The sequence below is a fragment of the Struthio camelus genome, chromosome 1, assembly GCF_040807025.1.
Source record: "Struthio camelus isolate bStrCam1 chromosome 1, bStrCam1.hap1, whole genome shotgun sequence".
Taxonomy (NCBI): Eukaryota; Metazoa; Chordata; class Aves; order Struthioniformes; family Struthionidae; genus Struthio; species Struthio camelus.
The window spans coordinates 1,682,768-1,693,238 of record NC_090942.1 but is presented as its reverse complement, the minus strand read 5'-3'; the positions used below and the strand labels follow the sequence as shown (position 1 = coordinate 1,693,238).

Here is a 10,471-nt window from a genome sequence, read left to right as displayed (position 1 = left end):
GGCCCAAACGCTGCTTTGTACCGCCTCGCGTTCGTCAGTCCTTAAAAATAAAAGCTGTCAGCTGAGTTGGCCGGGTGGCACTGCTCTGCGATTTGCCACCTCAGGATGACAGCTGTCTTGCAAACGGCTTGCGTCCCGCCAAGCGCTCTGGGTCAGAGCCCAGCTGCGCCGTCCCCTCTCGGGCTGCCCCTCTGCCGCTTCCTGAGCGGCCACGGGAGCGAGCGGCAAGCCAGCAATACCTTCGCAGCGGGCGAGGGGATCGCGTTTAACCACAGCATCTCCCCTTGTTCAAACAGTCCCCAACCCGGTCCCTCCTCCCGCCCCGCCAGCACGTGGGCCGTAGCCTCACTGCGGAAGAAAACAGAGGGTTTGGGAGCGGCACCTGTAGTAGTTTGGTTTGAAAGGCCCGTTCTTATTCAGTCCCAGGTACTTTGCTTGCTCGTCTGTTAGTTCTGTCAGGTGCGCATCAAACGTTGGGAGGTGAAGACTCGCCACGTACTCATCTGAAACAGTTTCAAGCCTTGGGAAGTTAGTAGGAATAAGGCAGAGCCCCTGAGTCCCCTCGCACTCTTAAGAAGAGTTCCCAAAAGCACCAGTTCCAAGAGGCACCACTCTTTACCACCCGTCTGCGCCCCGTGACAGCCACGGCGCCAGGCCTGCCTTCTCCTGCGGCTCTGCCCAAGGCAGAAGCGCAGGGCTGGCTGCAGAGGTGACTTCCCCGCATCTGAGCGCTTCAAGCACCTCAGCAACTTTAAGGGGCTTCCTCCATCTATCTGCCTGCATCTCAATATCAACGGTTTCATCAAGCGCTGCAGGAGAAACAGGTCACCAGCTTCAACAGCGCCAAGGAAACCTCCCTGTCCTGTAAAACTGCAGGACTGCTTTTCACCCTTCATGGAGAAAATCAAGGGGTTCAAGTCTACGGATTCTGAGATAGACAGAGCAACCCAGTGAACAACAGCCCTCCTCTGAAACAATACTGATCTTACAAAGCGGTGAGAAGTACTACGCTCTCCCAGCCCAGCCAAAACACCAGTATAAAGCAGTAACTCCTACGAACTGTCCCAGCTCACAGAAGGTGTTTGTTGCTAGCAGCTGGGGAGGAGCTAGCAGGACGCCTGGAGTCTGCTGCTGCATTATGCAGTGTCTCTGGGCAAGCTGCTTAGCTCCCGGACTCCATTTCTCTGCATCTAAGATAAAAGCTATACTTCCCTTGACCTTCACAGTGCCAAGGGAGTCCATTAATATTTGGAAGCGCTCAGTGTCTTATAAACACCTCTCGCTTGCGTTAGTAAGAGACTAAGAGGCTGCACGTTTTCTGTTGAGGTTAATTGTACACCTGCACCACACTGAGCGGTATTTAAAAACATTTTAGGTGGCAGCCAACATTCAAATCTTGGCCGGGAGAAGTGTCCGAAACCAGCTCTATGTTTTCCCTCTGAGCAAACGGTGGACACACTGCCGTAAGGACGCAGTTAGGTTTTAAAACCGGAGCTGCAGTTCTCTAGTCACTCCACCACGACGAGGGTGCATGTGACAGACTGACGCTCCACTTGGGATGCTCTGATACAGGAAAACACTGCACAGTTCTGGTCGACGGTATCTAACACACACACACACACACAAGCTAGGGACAAAGCTGCATCTAGTCTAGCAAAACACAATTAATGCAAAAAAAGACAAGCTGTAGAGCAAAAGCCCCTGGTGGCCCGTATAGCTGCGTCTTCATGAGGGGATTCTGCTGGCAGAGCTGCTGGTCAGGGGCTACGTTTCTTCGCAGCCAACTAACGCAGCTCTACCAGCAGAAGCCCTGCACGCAAAACTCTCCTGAATCACCCCAGATGTACTGCTGCAAAGAGCATCGGTGTGTCTTCCCCAGGTGGGGCAGGGAAGCAACACATGCAATTTAGCGAAGGGCACAGACACAGTGGGAGGAACCTGCTGAAAGACCCGGAGCTTGGCAGGGAGGTAAACAAGAACGCTCCGGAGACTGCAACACCCTGCCATCCTCAGCCCAGCCTGGCACAATCTCCCATCTGTTCCATCTCGGTTAAAGAAACGAGAAGGCAACAAGTACACCTTTACCCATTTTCTTAGGCAGCAAATACACATCTTGCTTGTAGCGGCCTTCTGGAGCATTGTACAGCTCTATCAAAGCCAGAGCCTGGAAGAAGACAATTAGATAAGTAACGCCCATACGCTATGGAGTGAGACACTGCCTTCTGCTCGCCCTGAACCTTACTCACCTGAGTGGTTGCAGTGATGGACAATACAAAGGTGGGGACGGTGGAACAACTCAGGTTCAGCAAGCGGCCCTGGGGAGGCAAAAAAACGACTGTTATCTCAACACGGCATCAAAAATAGTCTACAGACTGCAGAGAAGGCACAGGAACTCATTTGAACCACCAGTGAAATGCGTCCCTTCTGGGATGAAACGCAACATTGCTGTGTCACTGCTCAGACTGAAGTGAACGGTCCCATTTCCAAGGGATTCTACTGGCACAGGGAAAGGTTAAAGGAAGTAACCAGCGGTTAAACTGAACCAGACCACAGCTAGGACGCTGCTCTCTTACCAGAGATTGCTACTTCGCACAGGGAGGCTGCCTGAGAACTTTTCTTGCCATATTAGGCAGCTGGTCCCAGCTTAGTCTGAGAACTCTCAGGGGCCACAGCATGACTAGATGGGGCTCACAGAAAGACATGCTGGGGAACACAGCCACTTGTGTCCTTCAAAGCCACAACAAAAGTTTGGCAGCAGCCAGGTGCTTTGGATTGGGCTGTAGCCCTAGAAAAATCACATGCTTTTGAATCCCAAGGCATCGGTTCCTGTTACAGCTCAATAAAATGATTTAGAAGTGAAAATCTGATTAAATACCCTGTGGTGGGATGCTGCTGGGGATGGATAAAGAAAAACATAGGAGCTTTTCTGTGTTGTGTAACCCTTTGGCCAAAACAGGGTTAAAAAAGTGCTTTCAATCAGAGGGACTGTTGAGCTGCTGAGGCCCAGGAGGTGATTTCTGGAAGCGCTTTGGCACCGCTGCTCGTTCAACCCTTGCTTTCTTTCTCCAGAAGCAGAGAACAGATTGCTAGTCCTGCTCCTTCTCTGTATGCTACTCACCTCAGCCAGCAGGACTATTCTCTTCCCATCTGGCCAGATGACATGGTCTACCTGAGATCTCACCCTCTCCCAAGTCAGCTCAGGTGTACGCAAGCTTGCCTGAAACATGGCATTAAAATAGTTAAAGCACTGGCAAAACCTCAGAAAAGAGAAGCTACATAATAGGAAGAAAAAAGGAAGCAACTCGGGCCCTCACTGACACTGCTCTGGACTTATAGTTTCCTTTGGACCCAGTCTCAGTCCCAGACCAATGAAACCTTTATGAATCATAACCTAAGAACTATTTTTATGATTTCAAATACATCAAAGCTCTAGCAACAATTATTGTTCAAGGTCTTTTGACTGAAAGCCAGGCTGAAAAGCCAACTACACCGTGCATTGCTGTGGTCACTTCTTCCCAGCAAGGTGGGCTTGACAGCAAGGCACAGAGAAAGTGGCTTTAAATGTGTGGTTCTGGCAGAGCAATTCTCTACTGGCGTTCAGACAAGATTCTCGTATTTTTCTGCTTCTCTCTTAACACAGATGAGCAGATGTCAGTCCTGTTCAGTCACGCAGATGGGGGTGAGCACGCTGTGCTGCACAACGTCGAACACTTGGCTGGATCTTCACGACGAAAGAATACAAAAGCAGAGGCACTAAGCTAGATAAGGTGAGTCATTGACTCTCTAAGGGAAGGCACAAGGCTAGCGTACGCCAGGCACTAAGCTGGAAGCTGAGGTAGTTTATGTCTGGCTCACTAGTATCCTTTGAGATCACAGGAAGGACGATGACACGTCTGATGGTGTCAGTTGGGACGTGGGGAGCAGTGGATTATTTTAACTCCTCACAGGAGCTTGCCAGAGGACGTGGTAGCGGGTCAGACACTGCTCCTGAAGGGTCCTGAAACCACGGTCACCCTCGAGCAGTGGCCACCCTGCGCTGTTCCCTGCCCCCTCGCACGAGTGGCCCCGCCAGCGCTCACCACGTCGATCTCGGTGTTGGAATGCCCCATGTTACACACGATGCAGCTGTTCTTCATTCGGTCCAGATGTTCCCTGGTCACCACATTCTTGTTGCCTGTAACACAGCACATTGGTAATCAATACGAACGGCAAAACGACTCTTTCTACTGCAACAAGTGAAGCACTTCCGGTGGCAGGAGCAAGGCAGTCTTAGCGGTGTTCAGTGTGCAGAAGTTTGCTGCCTCAGCTGATTCCCTAAACAACCTGAGGCCAGACGCACAGCGCTGCCCTTGGCTTCCAGGGTATCTGAGGTGGTCCCTCAGTGCTCGCCTGCAGCCTTTGACTGTTAGTTGGCCCTTTTCCATAGCTCAGTGCAGCTATCTGTATCATGAAAAAAAAAAAAAAAAGCAAGAATGACAGAACAAGTAAGTTCCTGGACTGCCATGAGAAGAAGCAGCTCTCTGGTGCATCTCTGGGCACAGACCACTTGCAGTTGTGGGAGAAGCAATTAGATATTCCCCATCTTTATGCCCTCATTGCTGCTTTTCGCTGGAAAAAGATGGACCTGATTATCAAGCGCACATCCCTCACAACCAGCCCCCTGGCCTTGGGGACTGCATACCTGTGCAGGTGATGACAATGTCAACTTGTCTGATGACTTCATTGAGTTTCACAAGCCGGAATCCATCCATGCTAAGAGGGGAAAAAACAATGTAGTTTGAGAACCCGCAAAAAACATGCCAAAACCAGAAAAAAGCTCAAGTGACTCTCAGATGCTCATCTTAACTCTTCAGTGCCAGAGACTGCAAAATAGCAATGCAGCATGCTAAGGGACAACTATCTCAGGCCACTAGGAGTGCTTTTGGAGTTGTTAACTCACAGGACTTGGGCCTGTCATGGGAAAAGAGATTTTGGGGGTTTCACATTTTCTGTCAAGGACCGTGGATCAAAGAATCTCAATTTTCGAGCAAGAGAGCTTTTTTAAAGCTACTACTCCTACAGAGTACTTCCAGAACATGCAGATATACTCTCCTGCTGCAGAATCCTTTCTGATACGGACTTAGATCATCTTGGAAAAAAAACCCAAACACTACAACCCACAGAAGTCTAACATAACTTTGTAAATCCATATTTAGGCACCTACATAATCTTCGGAAGTGTTGAGCGCTCAGCAAGTCTTTACTGACTTTAATGAGAAAGGTGTACTCAGCACATCTGATAACAAGGCCAACATTTTTTAGGATTTGTTGACAGTCCTCCTGAGAACTTATTTCTGCAATTCTCGCAAGCTGCAAAATCATAGTTACTAAAAAAAAAAGTAATTTTCTTCCTGCTGGATTTCTCAGCATGTCCCATTTACAGTTTGTCTCAGTGCAAACTCCCTAGGAGAGCGAATGCATGTGCAGAATCAAATAAGCTGTTGCTGTAAAAGACTAAATGAACAAATTGGAAATTCTGTGGCTGGATGTGGCATAGCAGACTCCAGCTCATTTTCTTATATTTCTTGGGTTCCTGCAGACTTGTGAAGGCTGCAAAGCAAACAGGCTGCACAGAAAGTTGATCAGATCTGCTAATTAAGCAGGGGTCATTAGACGCTCTTTGCACCGTAATAGCCCTTTGAAAGCTTGCTGTTAGAGAGGAAGGCTGTGTGTTTAATAAGGCTCCACATATTTCTGGGACTTTGCAAAATGACTGCTCTTGTATTTACAATCCCACCGTACACGTTCTAAAGCATAAGCAGCATCTCTGCAAGAAGTCAACTTTTACCTGGAGGAAACGAGGCCGGATATAATTGCACGGTGCCTGTGCGAGGGGACAACCGTGTGCTTTCAGCCCTGTGTCAGCTTTTGTGAGGAGAGGTTTGTGAGGGGCGGGTGATTGCAGAAACTGAAATCGTCCTTCAGCGACACGTGCACACAACGCAGTAAGGCCCAAGTTTGCTCTCCAAGGTTAGCGGTTCACTCCCAATACCGTTCTGAGCCATAACATTAAACTCTTCCAAGCAGAGTTTATTATTAGGCAAGGCTAGCATGTGGGTTACAGGACAACTGGCTGATCCCTACTGCAGTAACCCTTTACTGGCCGTAGGAGAGAGCTGCGGGTCCCTCCGAGTGTGCTGACAAGCCCCAAATCCCTCATCAGCAACCCTCTAGAGAGGGACTGCTGCGGACAGGTTTGTGGCCACGCTTTTCCTGAAAGAAGCCTCCAGAAGAAGCCAGGCTCCGTGCTACTCCTTACCAGGCCTGCAGGGCACAGATCGGATCGATCTCTGTCACGTACACTATGGAGCCCATGGCCTTCAAAGCAGCACAGCAGCCCTTTCCAACCTGGGGAGGGAGAACAGCACAAAGGAAGAGGTGAGACGCCAAGAGCTGGGCAGCACGACAGAGCAGCGCTACGACGCCTGCCTACGCAGGAACAGATAGGTTGGAGCCACCACCTTCTGCTCTCTATGGTGTTATCTCCCTTCTCCAAAAGGAAATCACAACCACTCCCTTCATATTTTAAAAGAACTCCATCCTGCTGCTGTAATCATTGATAGGGCCATTTGAAGCTTATATGGACTGTACTACTCCGAGCTTCTTTTCTGCAGTTGAAAAATAGAGCCAACTGCCCTTGCAACCTGCTTGGCAAGCTCTTACCAACTCTGGTTCCACATACCAACTTTCTGGTTGCTTGAAACCCTGGGTTCAGAGTAATCCAGGACCCGAGTCAGGCCCCAATCAGAGCTAGAAGAGGCACCGAAAAAAACCAAGGTGCCATTCACTTCAGTGACAGGGAGTTCTTTTTCCTCCCGCACCTCCTGGCATCTAGAAAGCGCAGTGATAACAAGAGATTATGTTTATCGCAGAGAAAGTTTAAGAGTCTCTTAGGACCTTTCCTCTATTTAGGAAGCTTAACTTTTTAAATCTCTCAGGGTTAACTAGCTTTAACCTTTACACACACGCCGCGCGGCTCACGGGAATTGAGGGATACGGCTAAATGAGCAAGGTTTCCCATACTGTGCGGTCGCTTCGCCTTTCCATAGGCGCGGGGGGATGTGCAATTGGCCACGTCTGCCCAATGTTTGCTCAGTGGCTCACGTGAAATGAGCCAGCGTGACGGGGGAAAAGCAGCATCCAGTCTGAGCTCTTCAGAAAACAGTCCCAGTACAGTACCACAGCATGGCCCACCGTAACTGGTCTTCACTAGTCCCTACAGGAATTGCGGATGGATGAACACCCCAGTCTCACCTCCAGAGAAGACTCCTCCGGGTGGGGGTGAAAGCACATTGGTAAGTCAAGATTAACTTATCTTTCTTGACCACGTTTTCAACATGCAATGCTATAGCTGCACAGGTACATCTGCAGAACCAAGCCTCTGAATATTTTAATATTCAGATATTAAAGATATTCAGAATATTTAAAACTCATGTATTTTTAAGATTCAGATTTACTATCTGTTTAATACTTAAGTTAATATGCTGGAAGCTGTAGAAGGAAAATCTTCAGTTTTGTCAAACCAGGCCTATTCCCATCAGGTATTGAGATAACTGCAGATGCAGAGAAAAGCCATGAGGACAGAAAAGCACCATAGGATAAAGCCATGCAAAGGATGCACTGATTTTACATGCAGCACCTGCTGGATGTAATGTGGGAAGTGTTTTCCATGTGATGAACAAGTTAACCCTTACCTCTCCATAGCCACAAACCACTACTTGCTTTCCTCCAAACATCATGTCTGTTGTCCTTTTAAGGCTAAGGGAAAAAAAAGAAAACAAAAAATAATTGAAGCGATGGAACCTAGCTAACTCCAGCACCAGCAGCATCTTTGACAGATAGAACTTTCGTGACATAAAATCAGGCTTCCTGAGAGACCAGTTTTGTTGGCTTAGCTGTTGAGAAAGTCCCCCCATCCCTGTACCTTCCATAAAGGAGAAAGAACAGCAATAAGAGCTATTTGACTGACCAGAGTGTGAAGGGCAGCAGCAAAAACCAGGTTTGCCCCTCTTAGGCACCATCACACATATCCTATTGATCCAAGCAGGCGTTAGGTTTATTTGGTGCCCTGTGAGGACACACAGCATTTCTGGGCGCAGAGAAGACCTGAAGGTCCCCTCAGAACTGGCTTTTTCCTTCGGTAATGGCGGGTGCTACCAATGAAATGCAGGGCCGGATGGAAGATGAAGGATTTGGGTTTTGTTTCTCTTTTTTTGTTACAGTGGCACTCAGGAAATCTTTAAAATCTTTTCAAAAATCCTTTTTAAAATATTATTATTCTTATTTTTTTTCTAAAGTCAAAAGACTTCACAGAAACAACTACAGAAGGAGCAGACAAGTGGCAATTTATTGCCAGAATCTCAACGCTTTGTACAAATAAAGCTCTCCCTTCCACTCTGTTTCCTCCTGGTTTCTCCGAGAGAGTGTCCTACATTACAGGCTATTTTTAGCACACGAGTAAATAGGTTAGCAGTGCAGGGAAGGTGAAATTCCCTTACATTTTCAACAGAATGTAGACAAAAATCCCAGCAGATTTAATTGCACTTTTGCTCAGATTTTCTTTGGCCCAGTTTTAGAGGCCTGAGCCAGACTAACACAAACCCCAGTGTACCTACCCGTTAAGTTCATCATCCATCACAGCTGAAGACAAGTTGATAAGAAAATTGTTTAAAGATTTTAACTTATCAGTAGCCACCAAAAGAATCTACACTGCACATAGAGCATGGAGCTAAACGTTATGTCCTCAGACACTCAAAAGCTGGAAGCAGGGCAGCACGCTGGGCAGCTAACCCCCAGTGACAGAGGCTCTCTTGTGCGCCTTTAATTAGTATCCTGTGATCATGCACTGAGGCACGGGCAGAGTAAAGAAGGAACAAAACATATGCGTGGATGAAAGCAGCTGCATGGACGCTCTGTAGCAGGCAAAGAGCAGGTTCCTCCCCCAGAGAAGGAAGACATGCAGAGTATTGATCTCCTAAGACAGCTACTGCATATAGCAAAGTCCACTTAGCGACGCCTTACGTCTTGGAGACTGCTGCTCCATGTTGTAACTTTGCAAATGGCACATATTTTGGAGACCAGCTGAAGATTGTGATTAAACTTTTCAAGTTTCGATGGGCAGGAAGGGCAAGAGTCCACCGGCTGTTCGCAGTGGCATATTCTGGCTTAGGCAATAAAACATCTTGGCAGGTAGAAGAGGCAGCTACCATCACGATGGACTTGACAAGGAGTCCAAAATGTAGTGCTTTAGAACAACATGCGACTGAAATGTGGAAAAGAAACTGCTTGCAGTGGATCATCATGGGGAAGCGTATTAGGTGGTTCATTAACTTACATGATGCTTGGACACATTTTACAGATCATCTTCTTGTCCCTGTACTGGGACAAGCAATTATTACAAATGTGAGGCTTATTCACTTCTGGTCAAGATGACCCCTACCAGGAAGACCACTTTAAAGCTAAGATGATCAACAAGTCATTCCACGAAACACCCCACAAAGATTTGGTAAAGATATTAGAGCAGGCTTTGCAGTCAACAGGGAAGCATACTTTGGTCTCCAAGATACTCTGACGCTATCAGATGGAAGCAGACTGAAGGCAGCAGTAACACAGCAAAACACCAATAGCGCTGCCAGATGGACTTTGATTAGCAGGAGGAGGCTCTACATTTCTACTTCAGCAAGGAACCTAGAACTGCAAACCTCAAGGCTTGTTTAAACATTAAGCCATACTAAGTTATCAACATGAAAAAAATCTTTTCTCCTGAAGTAGGCAGTGTTCTCCATGGAGGGTTTCCTCCTTTGTACCACAGCTACCCTGGACACACAGCAGGCAGCCTGAGCTCTGCTATTCACCTCATCAGTATCCGGGGTACAGCTGTGCCAGTTCTGAAAAATCAATTTGTCCTTGATTTTGTGATTAATCGTCTCCTTGGACCAGCTACCAAATGGAACGTGTAATAGTCCACCAGCTAGAACCGTAAGAGTAAGACTTGGCCTAATCTCACTTGGCTTTGATAAAAATCTGGGGGGGGTCGGGAGAATTGACTGGAAAGCCAAAGCAACCCGATTACACAGAAAGAAAAAGAAAAAAAGGGAGTGAGAGGGGAGAAAAAAAAGACCACTGAGATTTACACTCTCTCCAGATCACAATTTAAAGCATTTTTTACTATCTCTCAAGCCAAGCAGTTTTAGAAAATACATCATGTTCTTAGTGCCTACATATCAGTCAGAGACTGATTACACACAGAGGAAACCAGTCCGTTTGCTACCGGCTCCTAAAAAGCACAGTGTTGTCAGGAAGCTACCGAGCTTGAACCAGTTCCACGGTTCCTGCTGCTTCGCTGGGAGGAGGGAGAGAAGCAAACGCCGTCTTGCTTGCTCATACGGCACGTGGACGACACGTTGCCTGTCCGTAGCTGAACGGCAGAACCG

General features: G+C 47.8%; 1 protein-coding gene across 4 annotated transcripts in view; it reads right to left on the bottom strand.

Annotated features, from left to right (window-relative positions):
* The window catches only part of AHCYL2 (adenosylhomocysteinase like 2), a 118,830-nt gene that overhangs the window by 4,891 nt on the left and 103,468 nt on the right, over window positions 1-10,471 (bottom strand). For all 4 annotated transcript variants that reach the window (XM_068944521.1, XM_068944436.1, XM_009679290.2 and 1 more), the window contains 8 exons: window positions 7,733-7,796; window positions 6,298-6,386; window positions 4,682-4,752; window positions 4,080-4,174; window positions 3,119-3,217; window positions 2,247-2,315; window positions 2,086-2,164; window positions 383-503 (listed from right to left, as the gene is read on the bottom strand). In XM_068944521.1, coding sequence (XP_068800622.1) covers window positions 383-503; window positions 2,086-2,164; window positions 2,247-2,315; window positions 3,119-3,217; window positions 4,080-4,174; window positions 4,682-4,752; window positions 6,298-6,386; window positions 7,733-7,796 — 687 coding nt within the window. The remainder of the gene's footprint in view (window positions 1-382; window positions 504-2,085; window positions 2,165-2,246; window positions 2,316-3,118; window positions 3,218-4,079; window positions 4,175-4,681; window positions 4,753-6,297; window positions 6,387-7,732; window positions 7,797-10,471) is intronic.